Here is a 25,507-nt window from a genome sequence, read left to right on the forward strand (position 1 = left end):
GATCTATGGCTGCACTAAATATAGTAGTTGTCTGGGTTCCAATACTAGGCACGATTCCCCATCTTGGCACAGTCTTAAGACTATTTAGACAGCGGTTGGTTACCACTAAGATATGAGTGCCACTGTTATACCTATAGGGTTGTTGTAACATTCTGGTGATTACTGTGGTAAACAAGTGTCATAGCTAAGTAGAACTGTTGCTTCCCTCCCTTGACACCCTTGCACAGCACCTTTTGGCACTGTGAAAGCTAGTCCTCAGAGAGAAGGCTTTTAGGTCAAATCCAGCTTAGACCCGCTGAGTCCTGTGTCCAACGTAAATGGTGTCTTCAACAATAGAGGCTTTCCTTCAACCTCTGGGAGGTTGAATCAAAGGCAACAGAAATATTCTATATCATTGAGGAGTCTCTTGGATACCCATGATAACTCAAAAGGGGGATTCTCATACCTGGTATTATGCTTTTTGTTAGATAGTTGATCACTCTTGGGGGTAATATTGCCAGCCCAAGTAGGTTGAGTATTCTAAAATCAGGTCTCAGAAAATACTTTAGCAAGCTTGAGCCCTGGGGGTGTGTTTATAACATGTAGGGTGACAATGTTCTCAAATTTTCTTTAGGAGATCAGAATTCATCCTGTCTGGGACACAGGGAAGCTGTAAGATGGATGAATTACTTCTAGAGCTCTTGGGTTTGACTTACCCTCTGGGGTCTTAGAAATGGCATTTGTTGCTTGGCCTCTAAGCACTCAAAGATCTTTCTGAGCACATCTTCCATCCTAATGAGCAGTTCCTGCCTCACTTAGACATATTACATCCCTTTCTAACTCCTTTAAAACCATTCTTCTCTGTGAAACCAATGGCCCAGGGTAGTGAATGGGAACCCAGGAACTTCCTGCCTCCATTTTCACTAGCCTCTGCCTGCAGTTGTTTCCATTGCTGTTTTTGCAGACCCTCAGGTCCACCTACCCAAGGACACTGCTACTCAAGTTGGTCAGACAGGACAGCGTCCAAAGGGAACATGCCTTATTTTCTACAGGGCTTTGTCTAACATACTTGGCACATTATTTTGATTGGACCTATATACTGGGTTATATAGCACAACTATGGGTTTGACATAATTCCACACATATTATCGCAATAAGGAGAAACATAAAAAAGCTTGTTACTATTCTAATATATGCCAAAGCTTCAATTGGCACAACTGTGTGTGTGTGTGTGTGTGTGTGTGTGTGTGTGTGTGTGTGTGGTGTGCACATGTGCACAGGGAAAATAGAAAACTTCTCTGGCAGAGATCTGTGCAGCTCTCTTTGCTCTCTGATCAGCCCTAGCTTCTGTCTGATTTTGCTGGGTGCTCAGCACAGCAGGGCTACTGCTGTAAACCAAGGTCAGACTTAAGCCTGACTTCCAATCCTCTCTAAGCCCAACATCACTAAGCAATGTTTCCCTAAAGATAGTAACCCCCAAAGAATTTGCTAGTTTAAGCTATCAATTACCAAGAGGGCACGATGTCAGTTATGAAGATATACACCATGAGAGATACAAAGAAAGAAATATACTATGCTCAGTGACTTTGACTGGATCAGGAAACTAAAAATACAACCTTCCTCGTGGTGCTGTTATTTGACAATGAATACTTATTGTTTTTCTAATCAGGTTTTTCCTTTAGCCATATAATCACACTGATTCAACTTTATGCCATTGGTGCCAGGATTCTGACTCCCAAGGCCTCCAGTGTTTGACTGGCCTGCACATACCTTGAACCCCTTGGCTTGTAGCGTTCCTACAGGGGCTGCCTTGGGGTCCTACCTCTTCTTTGAGTTCTGATCTAGCTGTCATCTGACTCTGAGTATTAATTAATCCTGGTGTCACCTTGGATTTGCTACATTGTTGTCTCATGCCATTTTCTGTTATAAAAAAAAATCAAGATGAGAATAAAAGTTTACTTGGCCAATGGTGATTGATGGTGGCTAGGAAGTCCAAGAGCAGAGACGAGGTATCTGCTGGCATTTGCTGTGAGCCTCTTGCTGCATCATCACCCAGGTGTCTCAGGAAGTATGTTAGCTCCATCCATCTTCCACCTCTTCAAAAGACACCACTGCCATCATGGGAGGCCAACCCTCATGACCCCATCTTGAGGGGATAAAGGTTTACCCCAAGGCAGTAAACCTCCCAAGGCCCTTCTTCTGTGCTAATGTGGGAACTAAGTTTCCAAAGTGTGAACTGTGGATGATCACATTCAAACCACAGCACATTGTCCTCCTCAGTCCTGCTTAGGGTTATGCTCTTATCCAGCTCAGGGCAAACCTGTGGCATGAAACCTGATGCTTCCCTCTAAGGCCTTACATGCACCTGCTATACCTGAATGAGTAGCTTAAACTCCTAGTGCTTTATGACTTCTTTAAGTCCCATTTCAGGGATCATAGAGCCCAAGAACAACCAATGAATAATTTAGGAATCTTTGGAATTCCTAAGAGATTGTGGTCTTGATCTATAATCGGTCCCACTTAGAAAGGAGCATTGGCTGTTCCTGGGGGGCTGTCAATCATCTGCATGAAACCATGTTCTTTCACTTATGGGTCAGGAAGCAGCACCACAAATGGCACCAAGGAATTTGTCACACAGAGTTACCCAAGTATCCTCAGCTCTGCTCAGTGTAATGTTTAATTCAGCAGACAGATGACTCACTGTCCCCGTTTGCATGTTCTCTAATGCTGGTGCAGAGAGAATGAGGAAGAAAAACGACTCCACAGCTGGATGTCCCAGAATGAACCTGATGTGCAAATCAATGGCAAACATGTGCTCTTTCATTTTTATCTGCCCACAGCTGATCTCACCTTACAATCAATTACACTCCACACCTTAGTTCTTGTAATAAAATACTTGCATAAGCATCTGACTCCCCATAGAGTCAGCCCCACTTTACAGATAAACAAACTGAGATTCAAAATTGTCACTTCATGCCCAAGCTCTTGAAGCCATGTATGGAAATGACAAAAGACACAGACACTGGGTCCCCAAGGCACAGTGTCCTGTCCATCAGAAACTTTCTCTCCAAAACCTCCCTGAGATGGCCACTTGGAGGAATCCATCCACCGCCATCTAACGGACAATAGCCTCCATAAAATCCAAGGGCAAAGAAGACAGCTCACTCCTTCATTTCTGAGAAGCAAGTAAATCTATAGGAGACTGACAGGGTTGAGTAATCAAAGAAATAAGCCTTTCAGTGAAGATGGACATCTGATGGGTAAAGACAATTAACGAGATGTGGGCAGTCTGGCAGTTGCCAAGGTCAATAATAAGCCACAATGTGGCAGGCAGCAGCAATCAAAACAAAAGGAAGAGTGGAAGACATATAATCCTGGAGCTATCAGTGAGAAAGCCTGGATCCAGGTCTGTAGGACATGCCTCACGCAGAGAGTGCTGACCAGCTAACAGGACAACGCGTTCTGGTCCTCTCACTCCAGGGCATCCTCCTCTCCCCAACCCCTTGGATCAGGGCAGAGAGGAGCATTTTAGAAACTTGAACATCAGGAAAGACATATTGGTGAGGACAGGTGGGATACCCTAGTAGGTAAGTCTGACTGAAACTATGTGTACTGTGTATAAGGGAGTAGGTAGGGGAATGATACATCAGACTAAAGGTGCTGTGCCAGATGCTGAGATAAAAGATACCTTGTTTATTGCCCTGCCCTTTAGGGAGTTTTTCTTCAGGGGAAACAAACAACTCTGCAGATAGCTGCTATGATAAGTGTAGTAACAAGTTCCACTGGAGTTCAGAAAATGAATTGATTGTCACATTTAAAAAAATTTATTAAAAGACCACTTCCCAGCCCACAGGCACATCACTTGAAACTCAAAGACTTTGGAATAAGGTGTTGGAATCTTGGTACCCATGTCTAAGGCCTTTGTGATTTCTATAGGTATAAACATTTAACCTCCTTTTTTTTTCAGCTGTTAAATTGAGACAATAAAACGGTTTATGTAATTGCTGTGGGAATTTAATGAGCAAGTGTATAAAGACCTTTAAGACAGCCTGATATGTGCCTAGACTAGGCATGTATCAGCCCAAATCCTCCCTGTTCTTCATAGGCTCTTCATGGGTATTGCAGGACAGTAGAATGCACGGGCATTAAATCCCACAATTCTGTCTGACAGGTTTTCCAGGAAGGTGATGAAGATTTTCCCTTCCTAAATCAAATGCAAAGCCAGCTATCACTCTAAGGGCTTCAGTCTTCTAGGTGAAGCCCGGTGATTTTATTATTTTAGAGAAAAGCAATAAATATTTATTGCTAACTTAATACTGTAGATTTGTCTTACAAATAAAAAGTTCAGATCATTTGTAGATTTAGGCAAATGTGGGTATAATATTCCAGAATAATCTAAAGACATATCACTGCCCGTTTGCTAATCTGCTTCAAATACAAGCCCTAATAAACAAGGCATAGAAAATTGTCAGAGTCATTTGGGGAAATCGCTCACCTACCCTGGGCTTTCCACTTAGTGAATCAAGCAGATTCCTTGCTCAGCCGAGGGGGATGCTAGTCTAATGATTTCCCAGCGGGAGTCCTGTTTGACAATGCAAACAAGGATCAAAAGGATAGCTTTTCCCTTAACAAAAGCCCAAGAAGGAACCAACAACTTTTGCGTTGTTGCTAGGGAAATCTGCAAGCCTCTGAGGGCATAGTTCTCCAATCTGGGACAGGAATATTGAATACATTCCTTAGAGAGAGAGGAAAGGTGACAAGGTTGCCCCTCTGCTCTGTGGATGCACATGGGTCTAACCATTTAAGCTTCCCTCAATGCCCACTATACCACCAGGGCTGGGATTTAGAGTCCACATTGACTGATGAGCCTTCTTCCCACCCCTATCAGAGCACTCTGTCCATTCAAGGACCTAAGTGTCCTGACATCAGAGACAGTGAAGTCTGACATTGTGGTTTTTGTTTGTGTGTGAGTGTGTTTAATTTAGAAGACACTTTCTTGCAGATATATAAAACAAATAAGATTGTGGTATTGTTTGTTTGTTTTTTTAATGTCTCTCTGTTTTTCTAGTATCCCTGGTTTGGTAAACGACTTCATAAAAGACAGGGATTACATTTCTTTTCAGAAAGTGAATGTATTAGAAATAGTAGAGATTGCCCTCAGAAAGCTAGGTTTCTTCAGCAGTAGTTTTGTGACTAGTTATTGATAGGACTAATCCCCCCCCCTTACTCATCTGTGAGGAGGAACAGGGCACTTATGCCATATCGCTAGAGGGACCGACCAAGTTGATGTGTATGAAAACATCTTGAAAATTCGTAAGGAGCTCCACAAATGCCAGGTGTTCTCCTCTGACTCATCTGAATGGTTTTCTAAGGGGCAAAATAGGAAGATCAATGTGAGAGAAAATGTTGGGACCTTTTACAGCCCATGAATCTTGCTTTCCGCTATGACAGGAAGCCACACAGAACCATGTCCACTGTTAGGTTAGTTGAAGGCTGTTGTTAAAATGAAAATGTCATTGATATTTATGGTTTAAGGCCTACCTCTTTCCAAACAGGTTTTCAGAAGGCATTAATTTATTGCCAGCACTGTGTCTGCTATTGCTTTGGCATTTGACTAACAGAAGAAGGGAGGAACCATATAAGAAATGAGTTTTTAGCAGAGCAGAGCTAGCAACAAACACCTAGGTTTAAAAGCCCTTCCCAGCAGGCCAAGTACTTGCATGGAAATGCAGAGACAAACTCTGGCTAGCCATGGCCAGTTACTGAGGGCACTGCATACGGGTTTGTGGCTGGCAGAGTTGAGTTGTTGCCATTTGTAAGTTCCCAAAGGGAAAAGGGGGGCTGAGCAAGAAATCACAGGAACAGTCCTGTAGTGAAAAAGCACCATTCCACTCATCTTAGGGCACAGACAGCTGTTGGAGGGTCTCCCTGAAGAAGGAACAGGGACCTTCCCACCCTCTTCACTGAGTTCCTACTGGGTAAGTCTCCCTCCTGGCTGGATTGGAAGCTCCGGGAAAAGGAAGGAGAGAAAGAGAATAAAGGAGAAGAGAAACTGTGGGTGAGCAATGGAAAATCTCTAGTACTGTAGAGAGGAATCAGCGATAGTAAAGTATGCTGACAGCAAAGGCTGGGAAGAAAGGAGAATGCTGGGTAAGTGTACTTGAATATCAAGTATTTCAGGTAAAAGTCCCAACCTACTGGAACCTTCTGCAACCTTGTGGTGAGCAATTTTTGTACCCTATTCTATCACACATGACCTCTCTGAGCCCTCTGGACATCCCTCACTTACCAAGGTCACAATGGCCCCTCTACGCTCAGAACCCACTACAGGCCATCTGTTTCAAACTTGTCAACAAGGTGGTTCCTCGTAACTATAGGATCAATTCTTGGCTTTTTTCAGATCAAACACATTTAAAAGCCCAGTGTTGACAATACATACCCTGGATTTAATGTTTAATAAAAATAGCATTTGAATTCCTCAGATGCCCCCTCTTAACAATAATGAACAAAGAAGATGGGCTGTACCTTCATGGAAACATAAGTGCTTTTTATCCAAAAGTTAGTGGGAGAAAAAGAATGAAAGGAATTAGGTACCCTGAAATTCCCTAAAATAATGGGGAAAGCTAATCTGAACATTACAAGTTAAAAGAACTGCACTATTAAGAAACCTTTTCTTCAGTTTGGAATTTATCTTGTAAGTACAAATGTCACTGGATTTCTTAACAATGTCAAGGTCTAGAAAAAAAAATGCCAGTGGTTCATCAGGCCCACAGACATAGAGAAAACACATTTATTTACTGATTATCTTAAAGCTAATTTACTTTTTGTTAGCTCATACAAATTGTACAAAGGGGTTTCAATAGGACATTTCGTGTTTATCCATAGCTTGATTATATATCACCCTGGTTATTCTTCCTTACCCCTGTCATCCCCATTTCCCTTCCCCTTCCATGCCCCTGGTCGTGCCCCCTTTAGTTCCACATTCTGTTCCCTCCATCTTCTGCATAGAAGAAAGCACAGGAAGTAGTTGCCTTTGTGACACTGACTTATCTCACTAAACATGATGATCTCCATTTCCATTCATTTTCCTACAAATGGCACGATTTCACTCTTTTTATGGCTGAGTAAACTTCCAGGCAATTTTCTGAAGATAATAACCAAGATGATCTGAGTACCACTTCACCTCTGAAGACAGACACCCTAAATATCCCACAACCCCAGAATCCATGAGCATTGTCTTCCTCATTCTCTGCACCACCCATTTCATCTTTTTCATTTGCCTCTCCTCTCAAAATTTTTAGTATTCTTCAAGCCCCAGTTCAAAGCCCCTTTCCTGTTGACCTTTCTATAGCCTTATAAAGGCTGCTGTCTGCTGAATTCCTAGAAGAATGTTCTGTGGCTTTGACATGGTACTGACCATGATCTGCTGTTTATCCTTCCTATGTGAATACCTTTCTTCCAGATGCACAAGGATCTGCTTGGCACTTCTCTAGCTGGCCCCTGGCATCTCAGATGGAGCCTAGCACAGTTCCTGGCATGCAACCAGCATATAACTAAATTTCATTAAGCAAGTTGGGTTGCTATGCACCACTACTTTCAGAGCTTCTTCAAATTTCAAGTAGAAAACGATTATGTTATTTCATGCACTAGAAGACATATTTCACCTGCTTGTAGTCTCTGGGTCAGGATGGTGCTATTTCATGCTCTAAAAGGCATAATTTACACAATGAAGTCAATAACTCCCAAAGACCACTACAGTCAAACTTTAATAAGTTGCCACTGCCAACATTCGACTCATCTAAAGATGAGTTTGGCCTCTAATAGTAAGACAAAGTGAGTATAATATTTTGGTTCCTGCTAGAAAGATCAACTCCAATATAGCTATGCCATATAATTGGAAACAGCATGAATTTGATATGTGAACTTGTCATTGTGCAATTTTCAAGCAGATGAATTCCTGTGCTAAATACCATTTTTAAAGATACCCTGTCCTAACATTTGTTTTTCTAAAGAGTTTTACTGTTGTAAAAAAAAAATCAAGCAATAAGTTCCTATAGTTATATTTATACTTATTAGAAGTACAACCCCAGACTGGTCTTCAAGACCCTCTAGTCCATACACACAAGGCTCTGGAAACACCATTAATGCATGGCTTGTCCCTTTTCTGGTAGGCACACACAGGCATACACAGGCACACAGGCACTGGATTTGAAGCCTTCATGAAGAAAGAGGCTGATCCCTTTGGAGGCCAGATATCCTTACATCTAGTTTTCACTGTGTAAACTACCATTTTGTCCCATATGCTTCACTGTCTACAACACTTACATCTGGACTGAGATATGGCTGCTTCCTGAAGCTGTCTCCCATGCTGATCGATACTTGCTCTGGGATGCTTGCTAAACTTAAAACAGACAGTCTTCATTTTGCTACACTAAAATAGAGTGCCTCATCTTGTCCCTCAGGTTCATGTACCTGGTCAGCTTAACTAGATTATAAGTTGCATGAGGACAGAGACCATGTCTTATATTCTAAAGCAGTCATTCCATTTGTTTCGAGAAGAATCTTGGACAGAAACTAGAAATCATAAATTTGGGATGCAGGCTGGCCAGCCATCTTTCTTGCAATAGACCTTTCTTCGAAGTTTGTTAAATGGAGAAAAGAGAGAGATGAAAGGTGATGTGGGTCTTCAAGAAGAATAATTGAACAGCAAATGGTGACACGCTGTTCTCTAAGCTGAAGAAACACAGATCAAAAGTAGTCATTAATGATGGAGAAAGGTCAGGCTTTTGAAAGAAGGTTCTGTCCAAGATGGTTAAGATTAATTAGTAATCCATTATTTATGCCCCACCCATTTCTAATGGATGAGGGCAACTGATGGGGGACGGAGGCCACACCTCTGGTACTCAATTAAGAGCAACCTGCTCTTCAGGTGGCTCTACCTTAGTGTGGGTAACTGTCCAAAGCACCCACAGACAAGCCTCACCTATAAAACGGGAATAATCCTATTAGCTGCTGTGAGCATCATATGGGGCCATATATAATATAGAATTGTCAGTAGCTCTACAGATGTTAAGAATTCTCCAGAGTCTACAAAATTGGATAAATTCTTTCCTAAATAGGATATATATCTAAAAAAAAAAATAAATCACAAAAACCCTGAGATCATACATCATAAAATTTTGCAGCAGAAATTACCAGGCAAGATTTTTCTGTCTTGCCGCGGTGACCAGAACAAAATGTGTCCCCACTAATAGATTTTGCCCTGCCCTGCCATTTGGGTTTTGAAGTTGGGATTCAAACCTGAATGACCTCCCTAGCACTTGCACTTCCAGTTTGGAGATTTTGATCACTCTCTGTATCATTCCCTTGATTGCTATTCAAGACCCTCCCCCCTTTTTTTCAGATGAAGAAGTAGCTGTTCAGGAAGGTCAGGGCAATTAGCATTCTCCCATGTAGTACAAGACGGAACCAGAGGACAAGAGCAGCAGCCAGATTCCCCTCCCAGACACTGTAGGACCTGTAATCCATGCTGACACAAAGCCAGGTACACACAGGGCTCCCTACACGTGCCAACAAATGAAGGTGGATCCATTAGACATTGAACTAAAGACTCTTCCTACAGATTCCCATATGTGGACACATCAAAGTGTACATTATTAGGGGCACTGGGCAGCCAGCCCCAGTGGGTGGTGACACCCCAGCCAGGTCACCTTACCCAACCCACAGTCCTTCTGTCAGCTCCTGGTCAGCCATGGAGTCCTGCCTGCTAGGAGTTTTCTGCCCTCAGGTTCTTTTCAGAAATCTGACAGGCCCAATAAAGGCCCAGTGCTGATGGAGACAGTCAGTTCTGCCTTCTCCCAACAGCCCAGCACTGTCTCCACTGACACAATGGGGCCGGCTGTAATCACATTACAGCCTCGTCTTTCATAATTACCCTCTTTCCCTGAATGACAGAGCATCCCAGTGGCAGAGCAGGAACTATTTTTAAGCTAATTCTAACTTACAGGGGGAAAAAAAAGCACAAGAAGTGTCATTTTCCCACAGATATGCTACTGGTTTATAAATCACCCCTAGGGACTAAGCGGAGACTACGGTTGGCAGAAGCTGCAATCTCTAAGCAGAACACTGGCTATCCACTCCCAGGGGAATGCCCACTTCCTGACCACCCAATACCTACATACTCATTGTCTCCTGTTTTTACCCTGAGGTCCCCCTGCTACTCCCCAATATCTCTGACCAAAAAAGAAGAAAAAAGAAGAAAAGAAAAGAAAAGAAAAAAGGTAGAAAAAGCCAGAGGCCTGCTGGCTTCTGTCTGTCTGTCTGTCTCTCTCTCTCTCCCTCTCCCTCTCCCTCCCTCTCCCTCTCCCTCTCCCTTTCCCTCTTCCTCTCCCTCCCTCTCCCTCTCCCTCTCCCTTCCTCTCTCCTCACTTCTGTCCCCAACCTCATCCCAGCTTCTGTAGCCAGGTCTTTCCTTCTTTCACCGTGTCTGTAAAAGCTGATGACTCATAGAATATTTTTCCATAACCTTCAAAGATCCCTTCAGTCTGAAGAAATAAATCCAGAGGAGAGTGTGGGGGAGGGGCAGGGAAGGAAGAGCCATGTCAGAAGAGCCCTAAGTAGTACAAGAGGCTTCCATCCAGCTAAGGTGCCTTGGCCTCCCCTCAGACCTCCCTAGAGACAAGTGAGCACCTCATTAACTCAGCACTAAATCAGCCTTAAAGACGATCCCGTTATCCACCTCTTACAAATTGCCCAGAGACACCTCTGGTACGGACCATGATAATTATATTGATAAGGAAGCTGGAGCAGAGGAAATGAATCAATAGAAGCACACAATTTCTTGAGTATCAATCTATTGAGTTACGGCAATTCCTTCGAAGTCTCGTTTGTCCAATCACTGGCCATCTGTCTTGCTCACAACTGTTAGTGTGTCATTGACTCTGTGGTGTATCATCTACCCCTAGGAATTATATTTTCTTATCCTACCTGTAGAATTGCTGCTGGTTTCTCTTGCTAAGCAGGTGTCTTTCTAGTTCCTTCTTTGTTTTCTTCCTCTGATTTTTCCCTCCTTTTCCACTGCCTGAATCTATTAAGCAGCTACAGTAAAATAACATCACAAGGTGGGAAGTTTATAAGCAACAGAAATGTATTTCATACCAGTCTGGGGACTAGGAAGCAGAGAACAAGGAGTTAGCAAATCCTGAGTCTAAGAGGCTATTCTCTAGCTCTTATGAGGCGCACAACTTCTAGTCATGCCTTTACCTGGTGGAAGAACTGAGAGGTCCCCCAGAGGAGCTGTTATAAGACCACTGATCCTATTTATTGGGGGACTATGACCCTTGACCGCAAATATCATCACTTTGGGTGTGAAGATTTCAACGTTAAATTTGTGGAGGTGGGAGGGGAAGGCAACTGTTCAGACTACAGCGTTCCTGTCTCCTATCACTAGTCTATGTCATCAGCAGACCCTCTGGCCTCCAGTTTTGACTCTTGCTAGTTGATCTGACCACCATCTGATACATAGGCAGAAATAAGGAAGAGAAGAACCACTGAGTCCTCTTTAGAGAAGAGAGATTGCGCATCTAGCTTCAGTGGGTGCCTACCACTTTACACCAAAGGCAGGGCATGGTTTTCAGAGCTGGTGAGGCACCTGGAAAGAAGACGAAACCAGCCAATGCAGCATTCCCAGGCATAATGCAGCAAGCCGGGTCTTCCTGCAAATTTTTTACAAAGCTCTGCCCCACCACCATTATTTAAAATGTAGACAAAAACATCCTCCTGCATAACAACCAGCATTTTCAATAACAATGAGGAGGAGTAGACAGGAGTGGAGAGTGAAGCCAGGCAGGGGAAGCTTTTGATGACATAGGAAGAAAAGCCACTTTGAAATAGTTATTGACATAAATTTGGAAAAAGCTAAAGGCACATTTGATGAGCGGGTACTTTATATACCTTTGTTTCTGCCCTCTTCTGCTGGAGCTGACTTTGGCTAGAGCCTTCACCCCCCCCCACCACCTTCTGTCTCATTCTAGAAAAGCAGCTTAAGAGGTGAGCAGACCAGCAGTGGTCTGGCCAATGGTGGCTTGTAACTCCTGAACTTCAGAGGAAGTTCAGTGTACAAAGGGAAACAAGAAGGTACTAAGGAGCCAAGGTCTGGCCCCTTGTAATGGCGGGCTGAGCCAGGCTCTTCCTGGGAAAGAGCAGGTTTTAAAGCGGCCTCCTGTTCCACCTCTAGTAGCAAAGTTTACTGGTGGAGATTTTTTTTTTTCCCTGATGCTTGAGTGGAAGCGGAGGCTGGGCACTTATAAATCAAAAGCCATCAGAAAAGTTTTCCCCCAAGGAGGAAAGACTGAAGCAATTTCAAGGGAAACAGCCTGGATATGTGGAGAAAACATTAAACTAAAAGTCACGGCTGTCAAGAAGCCCTAAATCTGAACCCGCGCGAGAAGAGAATGTTGGTAAGAGCGCATCTTTTCATGAGAACAGCATGTGGTTGCTAATTAAAGCTGGCTGAAGAGCAGCTGCTGCGAAGACCCGGCCTCCAGTCAGCAAGATCTGGGTCTAACACCAACTCCTCTAGTCATTAGCCGTGTGGTATTGGTCAAGTTACTTGGCCTTTTCTGATATTCATTTTCTCCATTTAGAAAGAAAGAAAGAAAGAAAGAAAGAAAGAAAGAAAGAAAGAAAGAAAGAAAGAAAGAAAGAAAGAAAGGAAGGAAGGAAGGAAGGAAGGAAGGAAGGAAGGAAGGAAGGAAGGAAGGAAGGAAGGAAGGAAGGAAGGAAGGAAGGAAGGAAGGAAGGAAGGAAGGAAGAAAAGAGGACTTAGCATGACAGAATATCACCATAGTTTACCTGCTGTCCATAGCAAATGAGAGTAATTGATATCTCCTTTACAGGTGTGGGAGCCCCATTCTGATTGGTTACTTCCCCTCCCCATTCATATTCATGCCATAACTATCTTGACTATCTCTAGCTTACAGATGTTGTTGCAAGAATACATAACATAGCACAAGGCAGGTACATAGCTTGTTCCAATTACTTTTTTTTTAATAGGCTGAGTCTTGTCTTCTCATGGTATCTAGGTTGAAGTCTTAGCCAACAGCACTTCAGGATGTGCTTCTACTTGGAAGTAAGCTCATTACAAATATGGTTAGCTATGTTAACGTGAGGTTAAGTGGAATAGGCTAGAGCCCCAGTTGAACACAACAGCATGTCTCAGAAGTTTGCCATGCAAAGACTCAGATATGCAGGCAGACAGTTTGCATTGCTACTTCTACTAGGCAGGAAATGCCAAGGTGTACGGGTCATCAGCTGAAGCTTAGAACGAGGCACGAACAGAGTCACTCAGAGCTCTGGGAAAGCCTTAAGGATAACTTGATTTTTGAAGTGCTGCTGTTTTTAGCTGCCCTTTCATGAGATTCTGTTATGGAAAGTCTAAGAAACTAGCACATTGTGGAAGTAAGTAGATGTTTAAAACCCACTAAGACCATGACTCTAAAATACTGGGAAAATGTTTGCCATTGATTTTAGTCCTGTTTATTCTCCTCTGGTGAAATGAAAACCTTCTTCAGAAGTCTTAAAAATATTTGGCCTGTACCTGAATATCTCCAGTGATCATACAGACATATACTACCTGCCATCATAGACACTAGCTTACCCAACCAGGAAAGCTATTGCTTACATATGGACACTGCCTCTCCAGGCCTTTGTGTGATGCAAAAGTCCCACCCCTCAGTACCAGCAGCCCTTTGAACACACTCAATAACCAAACCATATTCTGAATATCAGTTTCAGCAAATACAGTTCTAGAATTAACTTCTTCTCTTCCTCCTCCTCCTTTTTTTCCTCCTCCTCCTTCTCTTAACCTAGAGAGAAATCTGTTAAGATTCATGCCTTTGTTATCCATGGGCAGACTAAGTTATGTGTGAGAAAAAAATCAATCCCCAAAACTGTGCTTCCAAAACCAAAAGCTGTACTGCAATTACTAGCATGCAAAGAGGGTCTCTCTTCCATGTGGTCACTTAGAGACCCAGAGTGATAGAGCTCACAATGATTCTCTAGCCAGAACAAGAAATGTGGTCTCACATACCCAAGGAAGGTTAGGCAATCTAGTCCTACTGTGTGCCTGAGAGTTAGGCCAGAAATATTTGGCCAACAGCACCAAGAGTCCTGACCTCCTCAGGGTCACTTTCCCTGCTTCAGAGCAGCCCTATAACCATTCTCTCAGGACAGTTGGCATGCTCCTTAGTCATGGTCATCACCGTGCACTAGTGCTTTACTTTTCTCTGAAGCTGGGAGTTTCTTAAGGAATGGGAGCTGCCCATAACCAACGGTAGCACCAGAAGCATTTGAGGACAGTAAGCATTATCAGCACTGAAGAACAAAGCCCTGTTTTACAGGGCCTTTCCACATCTACTTCCTAACCTCCCTTCAGACATCCTGATATGCAGATGCCCCTGCCTCAGAGCCCCTGCATTTGCTGTTCCCAGTGGTTGGGCTATACATCCCCTCTCTTTTGCTAGACACTCTACCCCAGTTCTGTCAAGTATCCGCTCAGCTGTGATCTAATCAGACAAGCCTTTCAGGATATCACTCCGTAAATATGACTATGAACCCTCACCTACTTAACTCACAAAGTCCATTCATGATTTTTTTCTCTCTCTCCACAATAGCTCTCTTCCTGACTGAAACTAACACAGACATATGGGTCATATAATATGATTATATGACAAATATCAAGTAATTTATTTGTATATATAATATTAAGTTTGGTATTTATTTTCTCTGTCCCCTTATACTACACCCTTCCAATCCCATATATATGGATGTATTTCTATAAACACAGGGCAGAGATCTAATGACTACTCAATAAATATCTGTCAAATGAATGGGTGATAAAATAACATATGAATTTCCCATGTTCTCACCTCTCATAATGAAATGCTAAATTTCTCTTCCTCACATGACAAGGTTTGCATTCTTCAACATGCCAATCATCTAGAAATGATTAATTATTGATGCAGTAAGGGCAGACAAGCTCCTGGTTTATATTTAACCCTCTATTTCAATTAACAAAGCCTAAGTTTAAAAATCAGTTTGGTTTTTACAAATATTACATGGTCAATTTACTTATATAAGTTTAGATATTGACTAAAATATTGATTGTTTTTTCATATAAAACTTGAACTTTCCTTTCCTCTCCCTTATAATTTCCTTATCATTGTTCCTCTTTTTCATTTATAATATCACTTATTCTTTTATTCATTTCCTATCTACAATTAGCCAAAAATCTATAGTAAGTGCTATAGGGTATTATGAAACAATTTCACAGTTTATATAAGAAAACATTATATAGCAATATCGATAAAAATCAGGTAAAAAAAAACCTTTATTTAAGAAAGACAACAAAGCCTTATGTATGTGTGAAGGACTGTTGACAAACCCACTGTGTGAGTGTTGTCATGACAGAAGCGTAGAAGTGACATCCAAAGACATAATGCCTGGAGCAACTCAAAATGAGAAGACAAGCTTAGGACTAGAGGGGCCTGGGAAGAGCTTACAGCTGCGGGGTCAATTTAGTTTAGACATGTCTGTCCATCTATCCCCAAGGCATGTTTGCTTTATCTAGATGTGAACAATGGATTGGCATCTCCCAGAGTATTTCTGGGACTTCATCATCCTTGTTCAAGGATAAAGTATGAGTTGGGCTTTCCTGATGCCAACTAGGAAGACATTTTACATGCCTCTGAATATTTAGGGAATATGCATAGGAGAAGAACCAAATGGTCTGAAAACAGCATTTATTTATTTGAGTCAATGTTAGGTACCGAATAAGTATTATATAGATAATAGTAGAGTCATCATTCTAGTCCTCTAATGTTGGTACCATTCTTTAGCTCCACTATACAGATCACAAAGCTGAAAGCGAGGTTAAGTGGTCTTCCCATAGATAAACATTTATGGGGGTGAGGATTGAGCCCAGACAGTCTGGCAATCTCAGCAGCTCTGGTCTGCCCTGCTTCCTCTCCATGTTAGACACAGGAAAAGAAAATAATACAATATATAACATAAGAGCTGAGTAATAAGATATGATTTTTATGCTAGTCACTAATACCAGTTCTCCTTAATTCAATGAAGTCTTAGACATTGTCCAGAGTTGAAATTGAACAGAACAGTAAGTAACTTAGGGTTAATGGAGAGAGATTAAATGAATTGGAGAATGATTCAACCTTTTGCTCACTGAGCATTTACTCATTAAATCATCGATTTATTCATTCTTTCATGCATCTGCCTGACCATGCATTCAACAACTAAATACTGAGCACTTTCATATCCTAAACACACAGCAATCTGCTGCAGCAAAGACATGGTCTGACTCAAATCCACTTAGCAAGCTGGGTAAGAAAGTCAGTAGTAGGGAGCCCATAGTCTAGCATGGTAAACACTACAAGAAGTGTACTCATACAAGAGTGTAGGGCATTGGAAACTCAACCTGTATTTGAGGAATATATGAGGGGGCAGGGAGGAAATTATGGAAAGAGTATGCTTCCTGGAAGAAGAAAAGGCAGTAAACTACACCCAGGCAAATTTTCTAACTTTAGTATTGAGGAAGTTCTAGTATGTCCAGTTTCCCCAAAGGACAAGAAATAATTGACCATTTTCTTTAAAAAAAAAAAAAAAAAAAGTCTTGTGTATCCCAGGTTGATCTTAAATTTCCTATATAGAAGCGTTTGCCCTTGAACTCCTAATCTTCCTGTCTCTATTTCCCATATACTAGCACTAAAAAATTTGTGTGCCACCATGCCCAAATTTGAACACTTTTTTTTTTAAGGCATTGAAGCATAATCGTTAAGAACACAGGTTTGAGATCAGTCTGGCTAGCTCTCACATCTCAACCCTTCTATGCAGAAATTGTTGTGCTATAAGATGGGTATCATTTCAAGAATCTCCTGGGGATCAAACAAGATCATGTGTGTGCATTCAGCTCCATCTATGCCCTGTGCGGGTCAGCCAGTGAGCGTTAACTGACATTGACCACCATATTCTTAGCCTCATAGTTATGGCTACTTGGCTCCTTAGTCCTTAATCTTCTTAGTAGCTCTGACTTTACTTGAGGACTGAAGTGTCTAAATCTCTCTCCTTTTTTCTTTTTTCACAGGGAAAAGAAAGGAAATATAATTTTTGTAAAAACCGATTTTTATTACTGTGAATTTATTATACTGCATGGTTCTTGATGACTAGGTAACCAGCGAAGGAGCTAATTCATTATTTTAGCAATTTAAACAGGACCTCGGAAGAAAGGCACCCTGTGGTCACAGAGCATGGGGACTATACTAATGAGAAGATTAAAACAAAGCTTGGCTCACATCATCCTAGATAAATCACAAATGTACCCAAGGATAATTAACAATCACAAACTGCCTAGGACTATATTATTTGACTGGTTGGTTTTTGTGAAGTCAACCTGTGTTGAATAGGTGAGCTTAAAGGAGTTGATGGATGAGTTATTTAACATGTCTATTGAGGTTCCTTCATAATAAATATTTGAGGAGACATAGGAATACCCCCAAAGTTTCTGTGGTCCACTTTATCTTAATCCTAATTTAGAAGTGAAGAGATGCTTTGATCTCTTCTCAGTAGAAGAGGCTGTCCACAGAGCCTCCATTCCTGACAAGTATTCTAGAATTTCCTTGCATACTATGGGGACAGACTATTGTAGTCTATGACTAAATACCTACATTAGTCTGATATTTCAGAGTTGTGACAAAAGACCAGAAAGAACAATTTCAAGGAGAAACAAATTTTTGTCTCATTTCAAAAGTTTCAGTCCATCATGGCAGAGGATGTGGCAGAACAAAGCTGCCCATTTTGTGGTGGCTGGGAAGCAAAGAGAAGACAGAAATGTCTTAGTCACTGTTCTGATGCTGTGAAGAGACACAACGACTAAGGCAACTCTGATACGAGAAAGCATTTAGTTGGAGGGTTGCTTATAGTTTTGGAGGTTTAGTTCATTATCATCATGGCAGAGAATATGGTGGCATTCAGGCAGGACTGTAGCTAAAAGCTATATTCTGATCCATAGGCAAAGAGAGCCTCTGAGCCTGGCATGGGCTTTTGAAACCTCAAATCCCAACCCCAGTGACACACATCCTCCAACAAGTCCATACTTCCTAATCCTTCTAATCTGTCCAAATAGTAGCACTTCTTGGTGACTAGGAATTCAAACATGTGAGTCTATGGGAGCCATTCTTATTCAGATCATCACAACCTTTGAAGCAGTCATCTGCTCCTTCCAACTATTTAATACTGCAAATGTATGAATCCATCAATGGATTAATCTATTGATGAAATCAAATCCTTCATAATCCAATTCTCAGATACCCTCCAGCTCTTAACCAAGCTTTGGGAGGGGGCCATTTGAGTCTAAAGTCATAACAATACCCCTATGTAGAAGTGATGTCCGTTATCAAGAATCCAGTCTTTGAGAGAAGACCCAGATTTCTGACTGACAAACACTGTCTCCTCCCAATTTTCCACATAGCCTCAGAGAACTTCTCTCTGTATGTTCTAGCTTTACAGAATGAGAGCCATGTGGCCTGGCACAGGTTTTCAAGTTCATACGAACCCTTGCTTTCTCTTGCAGATTCCTATAACTCCATGCTGGCTACTACCGAGAGCTCTTGAGCCAAGTTCTGGCTGAGAAGATGGGGATGGACGGGGAAACAGTAGTCCTGAAGAACATGCTCATTGGTGTAAACCTGATCCTGTTGGGATCCATGCTCAAGCCTTCTGAATGCCGGCTGGAGGTGACTACAGAAAGGGTCCAGAGACAAACTGTGGAGGAGGAAGGAGGGGCTTCCAGCTACAATGCATCCAGCAAGGAACAGCCTATGGTCTTCAACCATGTGTATAACATCAATGTGCCACTTGAAAGCCTCTGTTCCTCAGGGCTGGAGGCCTCAGCTGAGCAGGACTTGAGTGCCGAAGATGATTCTCTGGCGGAATACACAGGCCAGACCTCAGACCATGAAAGCCAGGTCACCTTTACCCACAAGATCAACCTCCCCAAAAAAGCCTGCTCATGTGCAAGTTCTTCCCAGGTACTGCAGGAACTGTTGAGCCGGATCGAGATGCTGGAAAGGGAGGTGTCCCTGCTCCGAGACCAGTGCAACACCAACTGCTGTCAGGAAAGTGCTGCCACAGGTAAAGTCTAAAGAGCTTGCAGCCCGGTCCCTGGAGGATAAGGAAACAGCTGAGTGGAGAGGGAGGTGGGATGAGAGGAAGAAAAACCCAGCATCTCTTCACAGGGTCATAGAAAAACATGCCCAGTATATAGCTCCCAGTTAAATGTGTCATCTGTAAGATCTAAATGCAGCCATCCCCTGGGGGGTTTAGTGCAGGGATTCTCACCACTGCTTACCCAGTTTGAAATATATTAACCTGATTTTGGGGGGGAGATGAGTCAGGTAATGGTACTCGGCTCAGCACAGTAACTTTGATGGCCGGCAGGGAATTTGATGTCTGTCTTCATTCATCTTTGGTCTTCACAGGCTGTTGAGTTGATATCTGTTCGTGTTAACCTGACTGACTAGAGAATGTGGTACTCTGTTCATTCACTCACAGCCTTTCTTCCATCTGAGAAAATGATAGTCATTTAGGTCCCAAAGGACTGACCCTATCTTCTCCAGCAAGTTGGAAGTTTTATCTCAATCCACTCCGTGAACATAGGCATGTGTTTTCACATATGCCTGCATTGAGTGTCATGTGCATACACACACATGCATACACACACACACTCACATACACGCACATGCACACGCGTGCACACACACACACAGTATTCCTTTCTCCAGAAGGCTGAATAGTCAGTGGGTTTGCTTCTGTCTTTGTCCATCTGTTCCTCACTATAAGATGTGACCAAGACTTCAGAGTCAGACTTTGAGTACAGATCTGCTCTGCTACTTGTGGCTTGTGAGAGTCATAAGCCAATCACATGGCTTATGACTCTTCTTCCTTGTCTACAACAATGACATATGAGAGCAATAAGAAGCTATTAACTATTAACACACCCACTATCATATAAGCAACAGCTACCATCAGCTGCACATCAGCCTTGCACCCAGTTTTCTCTCTTCGAAGCTACAGATTGATGTTCAGATCTAAGCAGCTGGATGATAAGGAACAAGTATAATTTCATCTTGGGTGCAAGTGTTTTCCTGGGGAGGAACCTGAGTCACTCTTTCAGGGACTTTGCATAACCACACTCTGTCTCAGCCATGTTCCTTTTTGATCCCCCAAAACCACTATGACAAGTTTCTTCTGGAAACATTATTTTAATAAGTCACTTCTATGAACCCAGTTTAAGGTACTCTGAAAGTGATCTGTCAGAGGACAATGACTCGGATCTTATCCATCTTTACCCTCAGTGCTGTCTTAGGCATAGACAACTGCAGTGGGTGAAAACATGTATTAAGTTGAATTTGTACCAAACTACATTGTAGTTAACTCTCAACAGCACCAGTGTGATGAAGGGATGAGTACCAGTCTCTGTTCACCCCTTCCCAGCACCATTTATGAGAGGCTACTGCTGCCCTTTGACCTTCTCCTTGGCCATTCTAGGACAACTGGACTATGTCCCTCACTGTAGCGGCCATGGCAACTTTAGCTTCGAGTCCTGTGGCTGCATCTGCAATGAAGGCTGGTTTGGCAAGAACTGCTCAGAGCCCTACTGCCCACTGGGCTGCTCCAGTCGGGGTGTGTGTGTCGATGGCCAGTGCATTTGTGACAGTGAATACAGCGGAGACGACTGTTCAGAGCTCCGGTGCCCAACAGACTGCAGTTCCCGAGGACTCTGTGTGGATGGGGAATGTGTCTGTGAAGAGCCCTACACAGGCGAGGACTGCAGGGAGCTGCGCTGCCCTGGGGACTGTTCAGGGAAGGGGCAATGTGCCAATGGTACCTGCCTGTGCCAAGAGGGCTATGCTGGTGAGGACTGCAGCCAGCGACGGTGTCTGAATGCCTGCAGTGGGAGAGGTCACTGCCAGGAGGGGCTCTGCATCTGTGAGGAGGGCTACCAGGGCCCTGACTGCTCAGCAGGTAGGAAGGGGCTTCTGGGGCTAGCTCCAGTTGGTTGGGGGAGAAAAAATAATTCCCGGTTTGGTTGTACTCATTTGCTTGCTGTAGCAACTGTTTGCAAGTCCATAACAATTAGTGAGTTCATATTCAGAATAAGATCTGGATCTCCACCCCTGAGACTAGAACCAAGACAATGATAGTAGAGATGACAGCACCATAAGGTTCTTAACTACTACTGTCCTTAAGGCAGGGTGACTGCTTTATTAGCCCATTCTGTTATCAAATAACACAAAAACGGAGGGGTGTGAGTTATAAAGTAGCTTATTTGGGACTGCAGTTCTAGAAGTTCATGGAAAGGTGGCTACATCTAGTGAAAGCCTTCTTACTGGCAAGCTAAAACATAGGACAAGGAGTCACAAGAATTCAATCATGGGGTGCACTCTGATGAACTAGCTAGTCTGGGTCACTGAGTTTTTACTCTTTTTACTAAGTCCGAATGGGCATTAAATTTCAATTCTTGAAGCCTAAAGGGACACACACACAAACCATATTCAAATCATAGCAAGTAGAAAAAGGTCACCGGACCATGCTAGGTAAGGCTGGTCTTTAACTCAGGACTTCTTGTACCTGCTTAGAAATATCTCCCTTGCCCATCAGCAGCATATAGCACTGCTTAAGGGAGGAGGGCTCTAGTTCTTTGTTTATCTGGTTAGCTTACAGATTGTAGAATGGAATTGATTTATGAAATTACCAAGGAGCTGACATTCTAACAATTAGTATAGAATATTAAATAGATATGACTCATTTTGTTCCAGAAGACTATAGCACAAACAGAACCAACTCCATATGTAGTCTACATTGTAGAAAATGACAGAAGAGTCATGTCTTGCCATGGGGTTCCAGATCCTAAACCCAGCCATGAGGGAGATGGCAGTATTTTGTGGGGCTGGTGGTGGCTTTTATGCCTTTTTTGCCCCCCCCCCAATCCTATAACTCCCACTGTTTCTTTATTGTTCATCTCCTACCAACTAAATCAGTAACCATTGCTGATACATTTGTGCTCTTACAAATATAGATTACATAATTGATCCTACCCATTATGAAATCAGAATACCTTCTGGGATTTTTTAACTTTTAAATAAATAAAAACAAACATTTTAAAGCTTCCCAGTTGAGCAAGTCTACTAATTTCTAAGGGGCAAGTCCTGGGAAGCCCCCATCCATGGCTTTTTTTCATTCAGCATCTGCATTTGTAGCTTCAGATTAAGCCCTTCTGAAGAATTAAGGACAACGAAGGGAAAACAATAAAAGCTCATTGCTTGGAAAGAAATATTTTTTTCTTTTTTTTTTGAAAAAGATTTACTTATTTATTATATATAAGTACACTGTAGCTGTCTTCAGACACTCCAGAAGAGGGTGTCAGATCTCATTACGGATGGTTGCGAGCCACCATGTGATTGCTTAGATTTGAACTCAGGACCTTCAAAAGAGCAGTCAGTGCTCTTAACTGCTGAGCCATCTCTTCAGCCTTTCTTCTACAGTCAATTATTTCATCTAGCCTTTCAATTCTGTTTACTGAATTGAAATTCCTTTCTAAAAGTCTAGCCATTAATACCAATTATTCAACTGAAGCTGAAGTTGGCCCTCAGCATTTCTTTTTCCCAAGCACAAGGGCAGGTGCTGGAAGCATGAAACATAACCTTGTTACTACCAAGAGGGTGAGACTCCTGAAGGCCCCACCCAGAGGATGTCAAGGGTCAACTTGAGTCAAGCTGTCTCAATGCTATGCTACAGCACAAGAATACAATCAATATTTGTGAATCTGCATATAATTGTCATACTCTAGATGTGGGTTTCCACAGGGTCAAGTCTATTTGTAAAACAACAACAACAATAACAAAACAACTTGATCTGATCCAGTGTTCAAACTGAACTGGAGACACGAGGCCTTGGTCACATCAGACAAGATTCAGCAGCTGCTCATACAGCTGTATCTGGGTCAAGTCCAAACCGAGCATCCATGCTACCTCTGACATAAGGGCTCTGCCCTGCTTGGGGAAGACAGCAAACCCAGATAAATTTTCTTTGCTGGTTCAAAGCCCATGAGGAAGGACAGTTGCATAATCTCTATCTGTTTCTATAGCAACCCTGGAGCCAACTCTCAGTGCAGGAGGAACACCTCTTAATGCCTGCCTTTAAAACCAAGTGCCACAGGTCTCTTCCAGAAAGGGATGCGGGCCATTATCTAAAGTGCTACTTTACTAGCTCTTTGTGAATGCAGGAGTGGGGCCTGTTTACTCACTGTTTGGCATTTCTGGCCAGGTGCATGTAAGACAGCTCCCAGGAGCACAGAGCAAGAGGGGGCAGAAGGGTCAGAAAGGTGAAAACATCAAGAGCCACAAAGTAGACTTCTTTGTAGGTCACTATTTTTCTTTGGCAGGACATGGAGAATAGCTGCACACCTTGTAGATTTCATTATGAGGCCCCCCTGTATGGCAGCATCCATACAATTGACTAGTTGACAGCAAGACCATTACAGTTGACTTCTAGCTGTGATCTCTGCTCATGGTATGCCAATGAATCTTTCTGTCTTGTCCTTTGCCCATGCAAAGATAATACAACAAAACCTCCTGAGTTCAAGTATTTAAAGCAAGCTTCAGAAAAAAAGCTACATTGAGTCTCTTGTTTTACAGATTTGAAAAGCAGCAGACAGAGACAGGTTTTTCCCAGCACCAACAGCCCATTAAGAGCAGAGTAAGAATGAGAACCCTGGTCACCCACCAACTTCTCGAATTTTCTAAACCTCTTTGAGACACTAAACCAGAGTTGCAAAATAAAATTGTTGTCATCAAATATACAATGAGAAATCTTTTGACATAAATGCTGAGACCAGCAAATGGTTTTTGTTTATTTTTATTTTAATGAGAAACACCTAGAGTCCCTTGTGCACATCTACCCCATGAGGGAGGTCAGCTTAGGAGCTGGTGAGTGAGCTGGTGAACGCTCCCTAAGAGTGGCTGGACAAGGTTCTCTGGAATTCAGTGAGATGTGCAGAGATTTATCATCATTGTTGCTCAGCTCTGTCAAGACAAGTTGCCTGACCTCTGGCTCCTGAAACCACATGCTCTATGGAGTAAAACGCAGCCTGGAACTGCCTTCCAGGGTGCTCACTAAGGTGCTCATGAGGTCTCCCGGTGGATTCTGTAAAGGAGTGAGGTTGCAAATGCTTGGTACTCCCCACCCACTCATTGCATGGATTGCTTTTGCTATTTGCTTTATAGTTCTGTATTGTTTTGTTTGATAGCAATGGCTGACATCTTCATTGGCCCATCACTCACCACAGCACTTCCACCACAGGTGATGGCAGATGCTGTTCTACCGGTCAGATGTGAAGGAGTCTGTCTGAGACTCACTCCTGAGTGATTCACTGTCTGAGATGAGGAGGATAAATAAATGTCTTATGATTCTAGATGCCCTGCTTAGATTACCCACCACTGTCACCATTAACTCTGGTTTTCTGGAAGAATCAAAAAAAGGAATAATCTGACTAGTTCCACAGCCCCAAGAGTTGCCTTGAAGTTTGGAATGACCATTTCTGCCCCTGACAGGAGGTTTCCTGTCAGTAAGTTTCGGTGTTGACTCACAAGAGGAGGTGGTAGCACAAGAAAAATCTTTGTTGAACTCAAGTCTGGGTCATTTGGACTGTTTCTCATGGGGCTTCTATACAGTCCTTGAAAGGCTGTGTATGCATGAAAGAAGAAAGCAGGTGTGGTGTGTAGTTTGCTCTGTGAAAGATCCGAGTTTAAGTCACTCTGCTCTGACTCAGTTCCCTGGACTTTGGCACATCCCTCCATCAGCATCTTTTGTGGTGTTAAGATTACTCTACCTACCTACCAACCACAAAAGGATTTTTAATTAGTTGAATAATATATCTGACATACTTTATGATTGAAGTAATTTATAACTGTAATGGAGAATTCTCTATTGGCTGACAGCTTCTCTAATCATTGTACCTGGATTCAAATTGTCATTCCTGTGTTTGCTTGTTGTGTGCCTCAGTTTCCTTATTTATAAATTAGGAGTAATAATAAAACCTATCCTTCTGTGCTGGTGGGAGGTTAATATGTAAATGTTTTCCTGGTACAGAGCAAACACACACACACACAAATACACATACCAATACATACACACACAAAACAAACAAACAAACCCATGCCAAATAGCATGTGTTCATTTACACATTTGTTTTTTAGTTTTGAAAGTTTGTTTAGGGTAAATTTTAAGTGTGTAGAAATAATAGTACAAAGCTATTATCCCAGCAATCAGGGAAATGGGGTGAGGCAGGAGAATTGTATGCTCCAGTACTGCCTGGGCTACATTATGACTACTATACTGTGAAAACAAAGATAAATAAATTGATTAAACAAGAAAAAAGTATAGACTTCCTGTTTCA

At 42.5% G+C, this 25,507-nt stretch overlaps 1 protein-coding gene across 2 annotated transcripts in view; it reads left to right on the forward strand.

The window, feature by feature from the left end:
• The first annotated feature begins 18,683 nt into the window (after positions 1-18,683).
• Tnr (tenascin R) overlaps positions 18,684-25,507 on the forward strand; it is a 75,124-nt gene continuing 68,300 nt past the window's right edge. Inside the window, exons 1-2 of one of the 2 annotated variants that reach the window (XM_052200407.1) lie at positions 18,684-19,182; positions 20,599-21,075. In XM_052200407.1, the coding sequence (XP_052056367.1) occupies positions 18,684-19,182; positions 20,599-21,075 (976 nt within the window). Of the gene's footprint in view, positions 19,183-20,598; positions 21,076-25,507 lie in introns of those variants that run through there. The other variant, XM_052200408.1, reaches the window with a different exon arrangement.

Source organism: Apodemus sylvaticus, chromosome 12, assembly GCF_947179515.1.
Source record: "Apodemus sylvaticus chromosome 12, mApoSyl1.1, whole genome shotgun sequence".
In the NCBI taxonomy this organism is placed as follows: domain Eukaryota; kingdom Metazoa; phylum Chordata; class Mammalia; order Rodentia; family Muridae; genus Apodemus; species Apodemus sylvaticus.